This window comes from Ambystoma mexicanum, chromosome 1q (genome assembly GCF_040938575.1).
Source record: "Ambystoma mexicanum isolate Mex_15411 chromosome 1q, UKY_AmexF1_1, whole genome shotgun sequence".
NCBI lineage: Eukaryota > Metazoa > Chordata > Amphibia > Caudata > Ambystomatidae > Ambystoma > Ambystoma mexicanum.
The window spans coordinates 388,558,008-388,578,323 of record NC_090922.1 but is presented as its reverse complement, the minus strand read 5'-3'; the positions used below and the strand labels follow the sequence as shown (position 1 = coordinate 388,578,323).

The following is a 20,316-nucleotide window of genomic DNA, read 5'->3' as shown; positions in this document are numbered from 1 at the left end:
GCTCTCTCCCCACCTGTCGCCTCACCCTGGTGTGGTGGGTTCATTGCAGTGAAAATATCTTGGACACCATCATCCTAGGGCCTGGACCTCAAGTTTCATTCCTTTTGTCGGGACCATTCCTTCTACGAACACACTGATGTTTCCCCGATTTCAGGCAACCGTCTCATGTGTGAAGGTGCTGAAATACAGGGAAAGGGGTGTGGTGTCCAAATGTCATGTAGCTAGTAATGTCTGGAGGGTCCTAACAGGTAACTATGCAAAAAGTGGTGCAAAATTGGAGAAACAGTGTAATTGTAGAAGGAACAACGCTTTGCCACAAATCCCGCCACAAACAAATTCTTTTTTTTTTTGTCGATAGATAGATAGATAGATAGATAGATAGATAGATAGATAGATAGATAGATAGATAGATAGATAGATAGATAGATAGACAAAATGCTGTATTTGATGCAGCTAATTCTATCCAGGATGCTTTTAAAATAAAGTATGACGGAGTCATGGAATCTGGTTTTGTGTGAGGTTTATTTGTAGTTATTTTAACGTGTCAAGGATATTGTATATTTTGTGGTCATGTTGTGATTTTACTCTTTGTTAATGGATGCAATGTCCGAATAAAATACCACTGACTGACTACATTCCAAGAGGATGAGTGGGAAAATCTATTCCAGCTAGTTGAAATGAAGAGCTCCATTGATTGGAACAGCTGGTTTTTATGGACTGGCAGCTGCATTATTATATTTTTAAGCATGTTTTAATACAGCACGAAAGAGGAAAACATATAAATTTATCAAGCAGCATTGAAACAAAAGAAGCTTTTAAATGCAATGGTCTCCCCAATTTACACAGTTGCAGTACCTCCGACAAAACGGGTAAAACTATATCAGAGCATTCAACATAAGTCACATTTTATGCATCACAGAGAAGGTGACAGAGTCAATACCCTAAACAAATTGTTGCAAGCACTCTGGCAGAGAGATGGAACTCTTTAATCCGATCTGAAAATGGATTGTTGGCCAAGCGTCCACTGCTTGGTGCCCATTTTGGAATGTATGAATATTTTATTCACTTTTTATGAGCGTTAAAGCTGTTCACTGAACCTGCGGCTGGGTGCAAATGTGTCATAGCCCGTTGCAGCGGGACTAATACAGCGACCCATAACCCCAGACAACAAGCTAGAACTATTATATAATGGCATACAATGCATATTATAAACAAAGGGTGTTACTCTCAAAAGTCTTCAAAGAAAAAACACATTTCTGTTTAATAAAGCATAAGAGGAAATACTGCGTTTAAAGCTTACAGATAAAAATAGAAGGTCTAAATAAGTGCATATTTACCTGCAGATCGTTCTGAGGATTCCAATCAGAATCAAAAATAATACAGGTATCTGCTGCAGTCAAATTTATCCCCAGCCCTCCTGCCCTGGTACAAAGAAGAAACACAAACCGATCGGAGTCTGGCTTGCTAAAACGATCGATAGCAGCTTGCCTTAGATTTCCTCGTACTCTTCCATCAATTCTCTCATATGAATACCTGCAAGGAGTAGAAACAACAAAATCATTGTCATTTGTTTATCTATTGCACGGGCAGAGACAGCAGGTACTATAAGTAGTGCAGAACATGTGTTTACCAAAACATATGATCTTAAAATACAAAATCGAGTCTCAGTCACCATTAACAGCAAAGGCAATAAAGTAGGAATGTGAAATTAAACACAAAGAAGAAAACAAACCTTCATAGGTAGAATTATCATCGGATGCCTGAACACTGGCAACGGATCATGTGCACAGCCATCCATACCCGAGGCCAGGTTGAAAACATGGACAGTGAAACATCTCCAGATGGCTCTTAGACCGCAATGGAGTGACCGATTTTACAACCATTCTATCCGGCCATCCACATCCAATATGACCTGCATTACTTACCGTAATAGCATTTCTGATGATTGTATCTGTTTAGATTCACTGCTTAGATTCTATCAAAAAGCTCTTTGGTTTTATGTAAAGCAGACCAGAATCATCACTGGTGTTAGAGTTTCAGGGGGGTGAGGAGTATTGATGTCGGGATAGCCGGTCCTCTGCGCACCTCCTGTTAGTGTTTGTAGTTTTTAGTCTGCCTCCTGGCACATGGTTTGTCTCAGGAGCCACTCCTGGGTTCCCGTTTGGTGTGGTACTTGGTGGGGTGACAAACCTTTGTTAGTAGTGGGCGCTGGCTGGATTTGGTAGTCCAATCGTTAAAAGATCTGAAAGTAATAGTCCAGTCCTTAAGTCATGTGAGTTGTGGTTTTATTTGTGTTTTAATAACATAGATAATATCTTTTTTCGTGCCAAGTTGGTGAAACAAAAAACAGCCAAAGCGTGTTTCAACCGAAGTCTTTATCAAGGCTGTGATTATGGTGAGTGGTGTGATGTGGTGTGAGTGAAGGGATCCGGCGTGGTGACATCATTGTATGAGAAAAGGTAATATACATAGCATATATAGCCAAACATTATCAGAGCAGTGATGTGAGGTGAGTTGTGGTGATTTGGGGATGGCGTTCAGAAAATACATTCATCATGATGTTAAAGTTAACAGACAATTTGGTGAAGGCAAGCATGGAGTTCCATTCAAGTGACAAAGTACCAAGGGACGAGAAGGGGGAGAGAGTAACAGTAAGAAGTATATTAGTGCCAATTGGTAGATTGGGTAGGTAACAGCAAGAAGGTTATAAGAAAGCCAAGGTGGAGAAGGCTTACCAAAAGATCAGGTGGCAGCAGACTCGTGGTAGAGCAGGCTGGTGGCCTTGGTTGGGGTACCAGTTCAGGGCTGGTTAGCCTGGTCTGTAAATAACCAGTAGAGTTAGATTAGGATTGGAAAGGAGGTCCCGTGGGATAGTTGTGGTGGGTACATTTGATTGGATTGGTAGTGGCGTGGATTGGCCATGATCACTGGTGGTGCAACTGGGAGGTGGTAAGGCCTGGTTAGCTGTTTGTTTCATGGTGAATGGGACTGGGCGGTGGAGCGTCAATGTGTAGTACAGCAAAGTGGGGCCGTTGTGGCGTGGAGATGCATGCGTTTTGAACCCGCAAGGTTGATGAGGGACCCTGTGGTTGGTGGGTGCTGAGCGGGTAATCTGGGCATAGGACTGCCGGTAGTGCATGGGCAGTCGTGCCCATGGGGGAGATGAAATGAGCGCGTGAGCAACAGCGCTCTTGGTCGGTGAGGCACGTGAGAGGAGCACTGATGCGTTGGGAGAAGGTGTGCCCGGTGTTTAAGGGCCGGGGGCGGCTAAGAAGGGCCCCCCAACAGGGGGGGCGATCTTGTACCATAACTCCCTGTCATAGCGGGTCACGATCGCAAGGGCGTTGGCCGCCTTAATCGTTGTTTCCGCCGATGAGATAACTCGTCGTCCCATTGCGTCCTGCTTCTTTCCTTCGCCGTTTGGCGGGGAAGTTGACTTTGAGGCCGATGCCCCCCCGCTTTCTTCTTGGCCGCGGCTGAGTCAGGGGTCGGTTGTGACCTAAGGCACAAAGGGGCCGCGTCGGCGACCTGGTACTACTTCTCGTACCGATTCCTCTTGGCAGGCGTCGTAAACGGGTTCTTAAGAAGGGTGAGACCCCCGTCCCAGATGTCATCCAGCAGAGGCACAGCGAGGACTGTTTTCCTCTTGGCCTCACGCCGTTGGTAAAGGAAACCTTCCTTCTTCTCTTCAGGGCAGAGCTGGAAAAGCTTGGATGCCCTGGTGATCATTGCATGGAAAGATCCGATCGCGTCGGGCGGGGAGGCCCGGGCTGGGAGCGATGGGAGCGCCGTCCTGTCATCACCGCCGTCGTCGTCGTTACCCGTCGTGGACGTGTCCGTTCCCATGTCATCCCCAGGAACAGGGGACGTGGGGAAAGGTTGAGTAGGTTGCGAGGGCTGAAAAGGCGGGGCTGGATGGATCCGTCTTCTCTTGTTTGGGGGGCTTCCCGCCGGGCCTGGCTCCTCCGTTGAGCCTGGTACCGGTTCCTCCGTCGGTGGTAAGGGCAATCTCGTCCTTATCTCCGAACATAAGGATTGTATTGCCAACAAAATGCATGCCGAGTTGTCCTGCGGCTCCGGAAGCGACGGGTCACTAGGACCCTCGCCGGTGCCGCCGTCGCTCTCGTCGTCCCCTTCGTCGGGATCCCTCCCGTGGGAACGGGCCTCTTGGACGCCCTCGTCGAGGCCCTATAAGACTTCTACCAGCTCCTCCTCAGATGCTGTGTCCGTGTCCACAATGGCCACCGCCCCCCCTCTTTTTCCGCCGGGGTCTTTTCGATGGGTCTGAAAGAGGCTTCCCTCCGGGGAGGCAGGGAGACTCTGGGCCCCGAGTTCATCTCCACTGGTGTAGTCTCCACCGGCTGCGCCAGGGCCGCTGTGACTTCCTCGATAGAGGCCTTGGCCGGGTGAATCAAGGGCTTTACCACCTTCTGCGGGCCTGTGGCCTTCACCTTGGGGGGAGGGTCACCGCCTCGCTCCCCCTCGGCTGGATCCTTCAAGCTCGACCAGGGCCTCTCCAGAAGCTTCGCCCGGTTCTCGGCCTTCCTCTTCCCTGAGCCAGAGCGCTGGCTCGTGGTTGATGGGGCTGGAGAGGATGCGCCCTGCCTGGCAGCCAAGGAGCCCGACCGTTCGGTGATCCCGCTGACTCGCAGTGCTTTGCCTTCTGTTGGACCGCTCGGACTTCTTCTTCTTCTCCTCAACTGACAGGCTCTTTCCTTCCAGCCAGTTGGAGAGATGAAGGTGTCAGTCCTTGATGGTCCGTTCCGACATGTTCCTGCAAAACGCACAGTCCTTCTCCACATGCGTTTTGTCCTCATGAAGGCAGTAGAGATATTTCGAGTGCTCGTTCTCCTTGAACACATTCTGCAGCTGGCATCCAGGGCAAACCCTGAACAGCTTTCCGGGCGTCGAGCTTTCCTTCTCCTGGGCCATGCTCGGGTAGGCCGCAGAAACTCCTGGACTACTCCAAGAAGCGTAACTCGACAAAATCTTCACCCTTGAGGGGCGTAGAAAAATCCGACACGGATCCTCGTTAATCGGATGTAGAAACGGTGGAGCTTGAGGCTCTATTTGACCAAAAAATGAGAAATTCTGTTTGAAAAAAGCGCGAAAACGCAGCAAAAGCTCGAGAGCTAAATACGAGGACTCCCAACACTTGTGCGTGCGGTAAAAATCTGAGGATGGCTGCCAGGGAGAGGGCAGTCATTGGCTGATGGCAGTATGACCCAGAGACCAGTGATTGGTTACTACTGAGAAAGACAGATCAGAAACAAAACTGATACTGATTATTTCTTTACCGAGGATTCCCGGCCTGACGACGGGGAATATTCATGAGCATGTGAATCCATGCCAGACCTCATGCTGGAGAATGGTGTTTTTTAAATCCCGGGCCTTGGAGCAATGTCCCACCATCTTTTCGCCCGACGGAACTCGTCATTGTTAGGGAGAATTCTCTGTTTAGGCTGAATTTCCTAACCTAGTGAGTCCCCCAGCAGCTTTGCTGGATTTCTGGAGTTAGTTCTTTTTCTCCTGCCAAGAGTGAGACTCTTTTTCTCCCACTCTTGGACATGATTTGTGGTGTTCCTTTGAATGTTAATGTGTTTCCTGGGCTATAGGGTCTTTTACTCCATAGGGTCTCATATGTTTTTTCTATGTGTGTTACACCGCACCCTCCGTGCAGTAACACCGGGGTGTCATAGTGACCCCCCCACCATCGACTCCATACCCTGGGACTGACTACTGTCTCCCAGGGCATGTAAAGTCACCATTGGCTTTACTAGTCCCAAATTACTAACAGAACCAGTACAAACCATCATATTGCGGACGTACTGGTAGGGGCAATTTGATTGCCCCTGGGTCTGTTATTCGAGGGGGCACTGTCCCATCCCCCCTCGTCGAGTTTTGGCTGGTGGCAGTGGATAGTACTTTTTATATTCAACCGCGAATATATCTCTATGGGATTTTCCCATTGTTCGAGGATAATACTTTTTAACATAGCCTCTAACATACCGCTGGTTTATTTATTTAATATTAATTCACTGGTTGGTATTTTCTGCCAGAACCCGGTTTTAAAATGGCGTTTGTGTTCGCCTCTGTAACTTCAAACCAAAGGTCGAGCCCTTTGTTCCACTTTTTGGCGAGCTTCTCCACAGAAGTCTCCAAAAGTGGTGCCACTCTGTCTGAGTACCACAGGGGGTGTGGGAGGGGGTTTAGGCACCCTGGGCTGAGTTGCCTTGGCAACCCAAGTCGCACTCTTGTATGATAATGGCCCAAGTGGTGAGCCGGCCGGCTCACCACTTAGCATGTTTGATTGACAGCTAGGCTGAGTGAATAGATGTGTGCTGCATAAAAGCAGGGCTTTTGGGACTGGAACTTCAGAAGTCGCCACAGGATCTGAAAATCCGACGAGGGAGAAGCTGAGCCGACCTGCTACGGCGACACCACCGGTGGAGCCCAGCTGAACCGACTCACCACTTCCCAACGACAGAGGAGATCTCCCTGCTGGAGAGTCTTCTTCCCCTGACTGGTGGGCACAACCAGTTTACCTTCTTTGCTCGCATCCCAGGACGTCTTGTGGTCGAATTGCCCATGCCAAGCACCCCGGCAAACGGATAGCCACTTACCACTGGACCGCGAATAAAAGGACCGCTCCTTTTAATTGGTTTCTTCCCTGGCAGTGCAACGGACCCCTGCTTTCCTCCCCGACGAGATCCTCTCCTCCTCCGGACGAAGCACCGACTTGCACCCGCTGCCAGGAACAACTGCCACCGCTGGAGCGTTCTCACCATTTTAAGGTACTGTGTCCGCCAGGCCTCCCTTTCTAAAGATTGCTACAAGGTAACAATAATCCATTAACCTTCTGGACTGGGCTGGCTGCCTTGACTATCTAACTGGTCCCCTTCTGTTGATCCAACTCCTTCTCAAACTATTATGAGACTTTTGGGCACTTTTAACCATGTGACCTTGGACACATTTCGACCGGAGCCTCTTAAAGTGGGTCCGGCCTTGTTAACTTTGACTTTACGGTTTTAACCTGCCTTCTTCTCCTACTGTGTTCTTTCGAAAGGGTTGAGATCTGTTTCTATCTTTGCTCTGCCTTTCTCTCCCTTTCTAACCGATTGATTAGAGTGCCATCTTCGTTAAGCGCTCACCGCTGTCTGAAAATAAGTGTTGCCTTACTCAAGACTTGTCTAATAATCGTTGAAGTTAGTGTTTATCTTTTAGTGACCGTGTTTCTGAACTGCTTAACATTAGTGCCAGTGTGTTTAACTAGATGTGTTTTTTTAAATAAATAATTATCTCTCTTTTACACCAAGCTCTGGCCAGTGTTTGCTTGTTCTACTTTGTTCTTTTGACCTATTGTGAATACTCTGTATACTGCCTAATTCTTCTTGAGAGAAGTCTGACTGCTCAGCCACAGCTACCAGGTAAATCTGGGTGGTACAGACTGCTACCAATTGGGATTACTGCCAACCACCTGTAGTCTTAAATCTTTTGCAGTGGTCCCAGAGGGAACTGCACAGGTTTCTGCCCAACAGTCATCGAGAGCGATCTTGTCTGTGAAGCTTCCGGACACCTGTATCCAGCGGGCGTCCAGGAATTCCTATGGAGGTCGCATTTGCAAACGCACAGCCGGATGAGGTAGATACAGGACGACATCATGCCCAGTATCGACTTGACGGACCGCACTGTGGCCGTCTTTGCTGACAACACCCATTGCACCTCTATTTGAATAGCTGCTATCCTCTCCTCCGAGGGAGATACCAGGCAAGATACTGTATTGAGTCTGGCGCCTAGGAACAGCTCGTTCAGTGATGGCGTTAAGTAGGACTTTCGATAGTTGACGAAGAATCCCAGATCCGCCAGCAGCCAAACGGTCGTCTCCATGTGTCCGTCGGCCAGCTCCCGCGAGCAGGCGCGATTCAGCCAGTCATCCAGGTACGGCTATACATGTATGCCCTATAGCCGTAGATGGGCCGCCAGTGGCATCAGGCATTTTGTGAACACTCTAGGGGCTGACTTCAAGCCAAAAGGTAGAGCCTTGAACTGGTAGTGCTGTCTCTGCACCACGAAACGTAGAAACTTTGATTTTTCTTGTGAATGCGGACGTGGAAGTAGGCGTCCTCCAGGTCCAACATCATCAAGAAGTCTCATTTTTCCAGTTGGTCGAGCACGTGTTGCAACGTGGCCATTCTGAACTTTTGGGACTTTAGGCATTTTTTCAGACGCTGTATGTCTAGGATGGGCCTCTAGCCCCATCGTCCTGCTGACCAGAAAGTATCTGGAATAGACTGCAGAGCGCCGGAGCTGCTGGGCAACTAGCTCCATAGCCCTTTTCGTAGAATGGCCCGGACTTCTTCCATGAGGATGTGCTGCTCCTGACGGGTAACTAGAGGGATCCGCGGATAAATAGAGGGATCCGCGGATCCCTGCGTTGAAGCTCCAGGATGTGTCCTTGGGCGAGAGCATCCGGCACCCATCATTCGGTGGTGATCTTTCTCCAGTCACTGACGAACCTCTCCCACCGGGGTGCACAAGTGGGGGCCCGACGTCCAGGTCAGTTCAGGCTTGCTTTGGCGCCGGCGACGCTGTCCTCCGCTACCGTATGCCTGGGGATGGCCTCTGTAGGCTTCCTGCGTTGAGGATCTTGAAGGCTGTCGGTATGATGTGGAGAAACCTTTTGAAGACCTGCTGGACTTTCCCCTGAAGGAGCGAAAAGACGAGCAGTGCTACTGGAGAGTGCCCAGGGAACGGGCAGGCTGTGTTTCCGTTTTAATGACCTGGAGGGACTCATTGATGATCTTCCCAAACAGATTCTCCCAGTCAAAGGGCATGTCCAGCACCTTTGCTTAGACCTCCTGACGGAAATTCGTGGCTTTCATCCAACCTTGGCGAAGGCAGACAACATTCCCCATTTGCCGGAACGCTGTGTCGGCGACGTCCAATGTGATGCCGTGATCAGATGCCACTTCCTCTTCCTGGAAGAGAGCGATTGCCTCCATCTTCTTATTGTGTGGGAGGAACTCCAGAATGGGCCCCAGCTTGTACCACACCTACCTGGATCGCCATTGCGTTGGCCGCCTTGTATGTAGTGGAAGCCACAGTGTAAAATCACCTTCTTTACCATGAGGTCCACCCTTTTCCCCTGGCTGTCTGGCGGGACCGAGGACAGGTTTGCCAACTATTTCCTTGCGGCCGCCGATAACACCGAATCCGGCGCTGGGTGCGACCTCAGGAACTTGGGTGCGGAGTCCGGCACCCTATATTTCTTCTCCAGCCTATCCTGTTTGGCTTTAGCAGTGCAAGTGTTCTTCATGAGGGCTTCTTCTCAAACATCGTCCAGAAGGGGCAACGCCATGATCGTCTTCCTCTTGGCCTCCCGCCTCTGGTACAAGAAGCCCTTCTTCTTGGTTTCCTCTGGCACTAGCTGGAATAGGTTGGAGGCTCTGGAGATTATGGAGTGGAACGATCCCACCTCATCTGGTGAGGACACCCTATGTGGAGCATCCACATGTGGAGATTCACCGTCCACTGCGACAGAATCCTCGTCATCTGTCGTCGTGGCCGTATCCGTTCCCGTACACGTGTCTGGGTCTCTAGGCGAGAAGGGACCGGACATGGTGGCGCAGGTTGAAATGGGGGCATCGGATGATGCTTCATCTTCTGTCGACCACAGGTACCGGAGCTGGAGGCATCCTCATCTGCATCTCTGACAACAAGGTGTGTAGAGTCGACAGAATATTCAAGGAAATGTCCCTCGGCTGAGAAAGCAGTACAGGAAAACTACGCCCTGTGCTGTCGTTGCTGTAGTCCTCTTCAAAGTCCTTGTGGACTGTATGTAAAGATTCCCAATCTTCGTCGTCTGTGGATCAGACCTCCATGTTTTGGGCGATGGCCTGTGAGGGCTGTTTCGGGGCATCCTGCCCCCCCCCTTTTCCCCCTGAGTGTCTTGAATCGTTCTGGCATGCATGCAGAATTTGTCAAAGTCACCGCGGCAGTCTAAAGACTCAGGATCTGCACCCTTAGCTGTCGTGGCAGTAGCAGTCGTCGACGGAGCCGCCAACGAGATTGTTTGCCTGGGCCGGTTGAGCCTGGTTGGGCGGTTCGGCATCTTCTTCTCTGTCCGTGGCTTCTCGGATTTCTCACATAGTTTTTTTAATGTATTTATTGTTTGTAGTTTGGAAAAAAAAAACCTTTAATAATATTTTTAAATCAAGTTCCATTACAGTTTGAATAAAAAAAAAAAATGTAAACCACCAGGATTATTATTCGTTGAAGATAGACCGAGAACTTTGATTTTAAGGCATAAGATAAGTACTACATTTCAAACATTTTAACAAGAGAAGGATAAAATATTATGTAGAAAATAGGAGCACATTAAACATTATATTTCATTCCGCGGTCAGAGTTGGGATAAGACTAATGTGAATCAGTGACTCATCGAAAGCAAGCTATTGGAAATAAGGTTTACTTATATATATGACGCAGAATACACACAAGTCACATAATTAATTTTATGATATATATATATATATATATATATATATAAAACATAAAAAGTTCACATAAAATAGAATTTAAAAATATAAAATTCTTATCCAAAACACATTCAACAATTTCATAAAATATTTATACAAATATGCAACTACGGATAAAACAATTTCTGAATAAAACATGGGAATATAAAAACATAAGATGAGAGATAGTCATTGACGTATACTCAATCAAGCCATAAAAACACATTATAATTTCAAATACAGAATTGAACAAGAAAAAAAGTTCAAAGTAGGATTCCTTAGTGGAGAGGATAAGGTACAAGGAAACATTATTATCACCTTCCTCGAAGAGTGAATACATGAAAAGCAACCAATGCTATGTATCTGTTAATTTGCTTGCAAATTCATATTAGATCATACTTCGTCACAAAATAGGTTTCCTAGTTTTTAGAGTAGATTGTTTTCAGTAGAAGAGTTTTTCATGATTAGTTTGTCAAGAATAGTTTTCAAGAATCAAAATAATGCGAGTAATAATGATTATTTATCTATTCCATAACATTTCGCTTGTACAAGAGGTAAATCCTAAATGAAAAGGACCTAAAATGATATTTCTTTTTATTTCAAAGTTGGGACAGTACAAGATCAAGACTCTATTTGCTGCATATTTAAGCAAAAACGACATTTATCTTTGGGTTCTAGGTTTGAGGTGGGGTTACAGGATTTTGTTCTTTCAAGAGTGGGATATTGGTTCAATCTGAACTGTAGATATACCTCATGTGCTTTGTTATCAGGAAAAAGCTGTAAATAAGGCAATCGCACTTTCTGTTTTGAAAGGAAGAGTGTGTATTCCTTATGATTTCTGTAAGATGCAATCGAATCTAATGTTACTCGCCAGTAGTATTGATAAAGCTTATGTTTGACATACGAGGGGCGAGATAAAAGATGTTCCTGAGTTGTGTCAATCTGGTCTAGAAGAGCAATCATTTTTGCAAAGGAGCAAGCATTTTAGCATACTTAGCTAATAATCTCCAAGCGTTTCTTGCACATAACAAGGATATTCCAAGTTCATGGCGTAATACAGAATTTGGGAGAGAGTTGGCTAGATTTAATGTGTGTTTCCAGGATTTACCCTTGATTTGGTTTAGGGTTGAATCGATATTCAATAAGCACATATTTAAGCCAAAGAGAATAATAGCTTCAACCTTCAAGGAGTAAAAGTTAAGCACCGATATCAATGAAAAGGTACAAAACTTGGTATAAATTAGCCTCATCTGCGAGATAAGCGTGTGATTTTTGGATTAAGGGCCGAGATCCATGAGAATTTCGAGGATCTATCACACAAATTATAGCCAAGATACCTAAGGGCTGGAGAACGGTCAATCACTTCCTTGTCAATAAACCAAGTATATCTGCATATTTTCTTTTTCATATTATTGAATATGACAATCTTGGATTTTGAAGCATTAGATTGCAAGTTAAGATTTTTAGCATAGAGAATGAGTGGAGCTTTGCTTGAAGCCCGTAGGCGCACGATCAAATAAAATTATGTTGGTGGCAAAAAACATCCATTCAAGCTTAAGCTTACCTAATTTCACTGGGAAACAAACATCGGTAGACCAATTATCATCAACATCAGATATATAAATATTAAAAAGAGCTGCTGCCAGATTACATCCTTGTTTTACACCAACATAGGTTTGTATATGGTCGGTAAAGGGACCATCAGTAGTAGGCATTACGTGATAACTTGTGTTAGAGTGCATTTTGGCTATCATTGAGATCAAGGGCATGGGGAAACCTAGTTTAAACATTTTTTCCCAAAGTACATGCCGAATCACACAATCAAAAGTGGCAGATAGGTCTAAGGAGGCCATATAAACTGCTCCTGTGTTACTCAGTTTAGATCTCTGAAGAATATGAGTTAGGATGGTCGCATTTAAAGTGGTCCCCATCCCTTTACCAAAACCTACTTGGTACTGAGAAAAAAAATCATGTTGTGCTATAAAACTATCTAGTTCCCAAAGTATGAGCATGGCAACATTTTTTGCAGAAACGTCCATGAGGGCTATCGGACGATAGTTCTCGGGAAGGGCGGGATCGCTCGTTTTAAAAATAGGTATAATATGAGAGGTGAGCAATGATACAGGAATAGCAGTAGTTTGATAGATGATATCAAACTTAATTTTGAGTAGAGAGGCCCATAAAGGGGTGTCATTTAAAAGGATGCAGGCCGGAATTTCATCCGGACCTGCAGCCTTAGAATATTTAAGCTTACGGACGGCACCCTCAATGTCGGTAGAGGACCATGGACAAGGAGCAGGCGTTATTTTTTAATAACTGATCGCGGATTCTTTGTGAGATGTAATGGGCAGCTCAAATTTAACAGCCATATAGGAGCACTAAGTCTTAGCAGCAATAGACAAGTGTAACCTTTGTTCTGATGTATTGTCAGAACATTTCAAATGAGACCAGACCGACCTTTTATTATTAAAACAAAGAGAACGGACCATCTTTTGGTTGTCATTCAGGTAAATTAGAGATTTGAGTGCATGGATATCTTTTCTGTAATCATTTAGAATACGAGACTTCATAACAGAATATTGAGCAGGATGTCTATGTGTAGGCTTGAGTGCCCTTAGTTGCCTATTTTTTATACGTTTTAACTTGACAATGTCTAAATTATAGGAGTGGGGAAAGCGACTAAACTCTGGCTTGTGGTTAGACGTCAACTGAGATAATAAACGTTTAATCGTGCAACAGTTCAGGTAGTCGATATGTGAAAGATCACAGACATTTGATTGGTCAACTGGTCAGAGAAGAATGCTATGAGAAAGCATATCTGTCAAAGTTGCGCCCAATTTGGGTTTCCAGCGGATGGAGATCGAGGAGCAGTCAGACTCCACAAATTGAAGAATAGGCACAGTATCACATTTAAGAATATTGTGATGTAATTTCCTTGTGATAATTAAATGATCACCAATATGAGGATTTGTAGTGGTTACAGGCGTACATAATTGTAAAATGTCTGCAGTTACTGGAAAGTAGTCTATACAAGAGGAATTGAGACCTCTGTGCCATGTGAAATTGGAAGAGAGATGGTCTTTGGTCACAAATTGTAGATCCCATTTCTGTAAGAAGGAGATCTATATTCTTCCACCAACGCGCGAGCTCGACTTATTATTAAGTTTGAGATTCAATGAAGTCAAAGGGATGGAGTCATTGGAGTTACAGTTAAAGTCACCTCCAATGACAATTTTATAGTGAGTGTTACGAGCATGGACATCAACCAAGATAGAATCACATTTTGCAAACATCGCCTCCAAGGTACAAGAAGCAGGGTTCCAGTATATGCAAATCAACAGTAAAGAAAGAGTGTGGAAGACAATTAAATCCAAATCAATTACCAATACATCTTCAGATACATGAATTTGATTAGCAACCATCTTCAAATTATTATTGGTAAGTATAGCCAACTTACTGCAGGGGCGGCCACAGGAATCCTTAGTTACTGGTGATACAAAAGTAGCATATCCATTTACTTTAAAGTTAAGTAAATGCACCGATTCCTGAAAGAAGATTATGTCTGGATATGTATCTGCAGTCAGGGAGTTCAACCGGGACCCTAAATTGATATGACCGCAGGAATTCTATGACGCAATTTGAATAAAGTTGCTACAGTTTGAATGATTCTGGCAGCTGCAGGGCAAAGTTATTTAGTAGTTGTCCAAGCCAGGACCCGTCCTTGATTATTGCAGACAAGGATACCAATTGAGATAGTTGAGGCGCAACAGTGGGACTGATGAGCTCCACAGAAGATGGCATGATTGGGGTAATAGATGTCTCTTGAAAATCAACAAAGCTTAAAGCTTCTTCGCGTGAATTGAGAATATAAGGAGTGAGACCTACATGGATTAAGTCTGCACTAAAGTGCACAATCATTTTTTGACAGCTTCAAACTGTAGTTGGCAAATCTTCCTGTTATTTTTTGCACTCAACGTAATCCATTCAATATCATCAGAAAGGAGAAGCCTTAAAGAGGGAATGCGTTTAAAGGACTGAAGGATGAATGATCTATTAAGTCTTTGTTTTCCATTTATTTTGGTATCACTAATCCATCCAAGAATATTCGAGGAGGCATTATTAAGTTCAGTGGAGTCAGCGAGAGATATCTCTGCACAGTTAGACGGAGCACTGTATACCGGCTTGCTAGGAGAAGGAATATTTTGTATAGGTTCAGCTTCTAGGAAAGTAAGAGGGTAACAGCGATTTGAAATGCTTGAGAAGTAGTCGCAGATGTAGAAGTGTAGGTGGAAGAAGAACTCCACTTTTTTTGTGCTTGTAACTGGCTAGTAATTAGACAGTGAGTCGGTGTGCTATTATGAAGAAATTGTGGAACACGCAAGTCAGTTAGTGTGGAGTATGGAACTAAAGGGGATTCAGCGGCCTCAGTTACAACAGCTTCAATTACCGCTAAATTAGTAGTTTTATTTTTCTGGTTTTGTTTTTTTACTTTGAAAGAGTAACCGATTGGTCAAGAGCATCACGGTTGAGATATGATATTGGAATTGGTAAGACTTGCAAAGCAGATTTACTTTCTTCGTTTAGTTGATTTAGGTCAAGTATGACGTCTTCGCTAGATAGGTTACACAGATGGTTTACATTGGAGTTTATGACCCATGGCCTTTGAGAGATGTTGATTTTTATTTAATCTTCTTTTAAGAGCTCTGGATTCTAATCGTTTAGCCCTACGTAAAAGTAGGAATCTCAGTTACAGTTTGTAACGAAGACACTTTGGTGCAAACAACGCATTTATTTTGTTTAATTCTTCACATTCAATTATTCTGAGCAAGGCAGAGGGGCTGTCATGATCATCATATGGGTAGATAGTTTCAGAGCTAGCTTTAGGATTTGTCGCATCATAGGTAAGGAACAAGTTACTTACCTGTAACTGTTGTTCTCCAGCATGGGTCTGGCATGGATTCACATGGTCATGAATATTCCCCGTCGTCAGGCCGGGAATCCTCGGTATAGAATAAATCAGTATCAGTTTCGTTTCTGATCTGTCTTTCGTAGTAGTAACCAATCACTGATCTCTGGGTCATACTGCCCCCAGCCAATGACTGCCCTCTCCCTAAGCCCCGCCCCCGGCAGCCATCCTCAGATTTGGTAGCACGTGAAGTGGCAGTATGACCAAGTGAAGAGCCGCAGAGGGGTAGGCGGGAGGGTTCACATGTGAATCCATGCCAGACCCATGCTGGAGAACAACAGTTACAGGTAAGTAACTTATTCCTTCTCCAGAAAGGGGTCTGGCATGGATTCACATGCTCATGAATATAAGAATACATAGCAGTCTACACATGCACAACCACGGGAGGTGGCAAAAGGCTCAATATCAAGCAATACAACAACTCAACATTAAGCAACTCTTACCTCCACATCAGGCTCACCTTAGGCGAACAGGTTGCGCAGCACTGCCTGGCCGACTCTGGACTCCTCCCTGGAATCCCAGTCGACGCAGTAGAATCTCGTGAAGGTGTGCGACGACCTCCACGTAGCAGCCCTGCAGATGTCGAGCAGGGGCACACCAGACAGGAACGCCGTAGTAGCAGCGATCGCTCTGGTCGAATGGGCTCTCGGACGGCCTGGCAACTGTCGGTTTGCCAACCGGTGATAGTGCATGATGCAGCCGGAGAGCCATATGGAAATGGAAGTCTTCGAGAGAGCCTTCCCTTGATTCACAGGTCCAAAGTTCACAAACAGCTGCGATGTCTTCCGAAAACTCTTCGTGCGGTCCACGTAGAACTTCAGCGCTCTAGCTACATCCAGCGAGTGCAGAGTCCTCTCAGCCGGCGACGAAGGCGACGGGAAGAAAACTGGCAACACCAAGAGCTCGTTGAGGTGGATGTCCAACGGCACCTTGGGCATGAAGGAGGGGTGCGTCCTTAGCACCACCCTCGTGTCATGAAAAGTCAAGTATGGAGGCTTGCAAGACAGGGCCTGGATCTCTCCCACTCGTCGGGTAGAGGTGATGGCCACGAGGAATGCTGTCTTCCACGACAGAAACTTCAACGGCACTGAATGCATAGGCTCGAATGGGGCCCCCATGAGCCTAGTCAGCACCACGTTGAGCTCCCACGCCGGGGTAGGGGCCTTAACCGGCGGGAATGATCGGAACAGTCCTTTCATAAATTCCTTCACCAGTCGATGAGACCACAAGGACGCCCGTCCTGTAGTTCTGGTGTAACGTGAGACGGCAGCCAGATGTACCTTGATGGAAGCGTGAGACTGGCCAGCCTTGGCCAAGGACAATAGGTACGGCAATACTTGAGGGGCCGTAATCCGCAGAGTGTTCATCTTCTGTGCACGGCACCAGACAGAGAACCTCTTCCATTTGTGTCCGTAGCACTTGAGAGTTGAGGATGCCCTGGCTTTCGCAAGAACCTCTCTGCAGGCGGCCGGGATGCCGTATCCTCCAAACTCTAGTGCTGCAGGAGCCAGGCCTGCAAGTTCAACGACTCTGGTTCTTGATAAAGAATGGTGCCTCCTTCTCTGGAGAGAAGATCTCCGTCCGTCGGAAGCTTGACTGGTGTGGACGCTGACAAGTGCAGAAGGTCCGGGAACCAGATCTGCCTCGGCCACGCCGGTGCGACGAGGATCATCCTGCACCGGGACCTCTTGAGCTGGTTGACGAGCCGGAGTAGCAACGGCAACGACGGGAACGCATAAAGGAACAGGCCGTCCCAAGGCAACGAGAAAGCATCGCCCAAGCTCCTCGGTTGGGGAAACCTGCTGGCGAACAACCTCCGGCACTTGGAGTTCGCCGCCGTCGCGAAGAGATCGATCTGGGGTTCGCCCCATCGTCGGAAGAGTCGGTCCACTTGATCCTGGCGCAGCAGAACAGAGCTCCAAGATGTTGATGTGGAGAGTCTTCTCCTCTGGGAGCCAAAGGCCTCTCGCGTGGAGACCCCCGGTGTGTGCTCCCCAACCTTCCAGGGAGGCATCCGTCGTCACCGTCACCTGGTGGACCGGGGCTAGGAAACCTGTTCCCGCCGTCAGATGAGAGCGGACACCCCACCATCGTATCGCCTGACGGAACGCTTCGTCGAGCGGGATCCTGTCCTCGAAGCTGCCGTCGTCTGGATCCAGTGGGCGTCGAGGAATTCTTGCAAGGGCCGCATCCGAAGTCTGCAGTGGCGCACCAGATAAATGCAGGACGACATCATTCCGAGGAGGGACTTGATAGACCTCACTCTGGCCACATCCGTGGCCAGCAGACGTTGCACCTTTCCCAGGATGGTCCTTATCCTCTCCTCCGACGGTGAGGCCCACTGCACCACTGTGTCGAGCTGTGCTCCCAGAAACAGGGCGACTTGCGACGGGACCAGGTAGGATTTTGGAAAGTTGATGGAGAACCCCAGGTCCGTGAGCAGCTGGATGGTCTTCGCAGTGTGTTCCACGGCGAGCTCCCTTGTCCTTGCCCGTATGAGTCAGTCGTCCAGGTAGGGGTAGACGTGGATCCCCTGCAGGCGCAGTCACGCCGCCAGCGGTGCTAGGCACTTGGTGAACACCCTGGGTGCCGATTTTAATCCGAAACGGGAGGGCCTTGAACTGGTAGTGCCGCCCTTTGACCACGAACCTGAGGAACTTTTGGTGTCTCTTTAGAATAGGGATGTGGAAGTATGCATCCTCCAAGTCCAACGACGACAGGAAATCGCCCTCCTCCTGCTGTCCCAGCACGTGCTGGAGGGTGACCATCCGGAACTTCTGTGCCTTGATGTATTTGTTCAGTCGTCGCAGGTCCAGGATGGGACGCCATCCTCCTGTCTTCTTCTTTACGAGGAAGTATCTTGAGTAAACTCCGGAGCCCCGAAGCCTCTTTGGAACGAGCTCGATGGCACCTTTCCTGAGCATCGCCCTTACTTCCAACAGCAGTTGAGGGACGTGATTTTCCTTCCTGGCCACGGGAGGAATGCGGCGTCCAGCACCCAACCGTCGGTGGAGATGGACTCCCACACGCCGATGAACTTCGTCAGCCGGCCTCCCACCGGGGTGCTTTGGCGGGGGCCCGACCCGACGGTCGGTTCAATCTTGCTTGGAGGCCGCTTTGCCTCCTTGACCACGTTGGCGACGACGGCAGGATCCACCTGACTTGCCGCGTCCCCGGTAGGCCTCCTGCGACGAAGATCTTGCCGCTTGACGGTACGTAGAGGAGCTGCTGCCGGCTCCCTTGGAGGCACCCTGTCTGCCTCCGGAGCTCCGAAAGGGCGGCCGTCGCTGTTGGAGCACACCCAGTGCACGGGCCGTCTCCGTGTCCATCTTGATCACCTGAAGGGACTCATCAACCGCCTTGCCAAAAAGGTTGTTCCCATCGAAGGGCATGTCCAAAACCTTGGTCTGTAGGTCCTGCCGAAAATCCGTCGCCTTGAGCCATCCTCGTCGTCTCAGGCAAACACTGTTGCCCAACTGACGGAAACCGGTGTCGGCGATGTCCGTAGCCACCGTAATGGCGTGGTCCGAGGCAATCTCACCTTCCTGTAAGATTTCCAGGGCCTCAGTCCTCTTGGCGTCCGGAAGGAAGTCCAACAGAGGGGCGATCTTGAACCATAACTCCCGTCGTAGCAGGCTACGATGGCCAGGGCGTTGGCCGCCTTGATGGTCGTCGCTGCAGATGAGATGACCCGTCGTCCCATCACATCCAGCTTCCTACCCTCGCCGTCCGGCGGGGAGGTTGAAGTCGAGGCCGATGCCCCAACCCCGCTTTCTCCTTGGCCGCCGCTGAAACGACCGAATCCAGGGTAGGTTGCGCCCTAAGGCACAAGGGGGCAGCGTCGGGGACCCGGTACTTCTTCTCGTACCGGTCCCTCTTTGCAGGAGCCGTGGCAGGGTTCTTGAGGAGGGCGAGCCCCTCATCCGAGATGTCATCAAGAAGCGGTACGGCGAGGACCGTCTTCCTTTTAGCCTCGCGCCGTTGGTAAAGGAACCCTTCCTTCTTCTTTTCTTCGGGGCAGAGCTGGAAGAGCTCGGATGCCCTGGAAACCATAGCATGGAAGGATCCAATCTCGTTGGGCGGGGACGCCCGGGCAGGGGGCGACGGGGGACACGTCCCCTTGTCGCCTCCGTCGTCATCCGTACCAGTCGTAGTCGTGTCCATGCCTGTATCATCCCCGTGGGTAGTGGACCGGGTGGAAGGCAGAGAAGGCCGCAGAGGCGGAAGAGGAGGCATAGGATGCCTCCTCCTCCTAAGTGGTGGGCTCTCCGAAGGTCCTGGCTCCGATTCCCCCGTCGGGTCTGGCACAGGTACCTCCGTCGGAGGAAGGGGCAACCTAGTCCTTATCTCCGAGCATAAGGACTGGATGGCTGACAAAATGGCCGCCGAGGTGTCCTGCGGCGCCGGAAACGACAGGAGCGAGGGCTCTTGAGGAGCCTCATCTGCGTCACCGTCGCCCTCGTCGGGATCCCTCCCGATGGGCTGGGCCTCCTCCACGACTTGGATGAGCTCCTCTTCAGAGGTCGTGTCCGTATCCACGACGACCACCAACCCCTCCCACACCCTTTCCAACGAGGACTTTGTGGGGGTCTTCTCGATGAGCCTGAAAGACGACTCCCTCCGCGGTGGCAGGGAGACTCTGGTACCTGAGGGCGCCTCCACTGGTGTAGCCTCCACAGGCTGAGCCAGGGCCGCGGTAACATCCTCAATCGAGGTCTTAGCAGGGTGAATTAAGGCCGTCACCTTCTGTACGCCTGGAGCCTTCACCTTGGGGGGAGGGTCCGTGCCTCGCTCCCCCTCTGCCGGAATCTTCGAGATCGACCGGGGACTCTC

General features: G+C 48.4%; 1 protein-coding gene across 8 annotated transcripts in view; it reads right to left on the bottom strand.

Annotated features, from left to right (window-relative positions):
* The window catches only part of CHD9 (chromodomain helicase DNA binding protein 9), a 3,201,601-nt gene that overhangs the window by 1,408,256 nt on the left and 1,773,029 nt on the right, over positions 1-20,316 (bottom strand). For all 8 annotated transcript variants that reach the window (XM_069639531.1, XM_069639523.1, XM_069639522.1 and 5 more), the window contains one exon: positions 1,338-1,533. In XM_069639531.1, the coding sequence (XP_069495632.1) occupies positions 1,338-1,533 (196 nt within the window). The remainder of the gene's footprint in view (positions 1-1,337; positions 1,534-20,316) is intronic.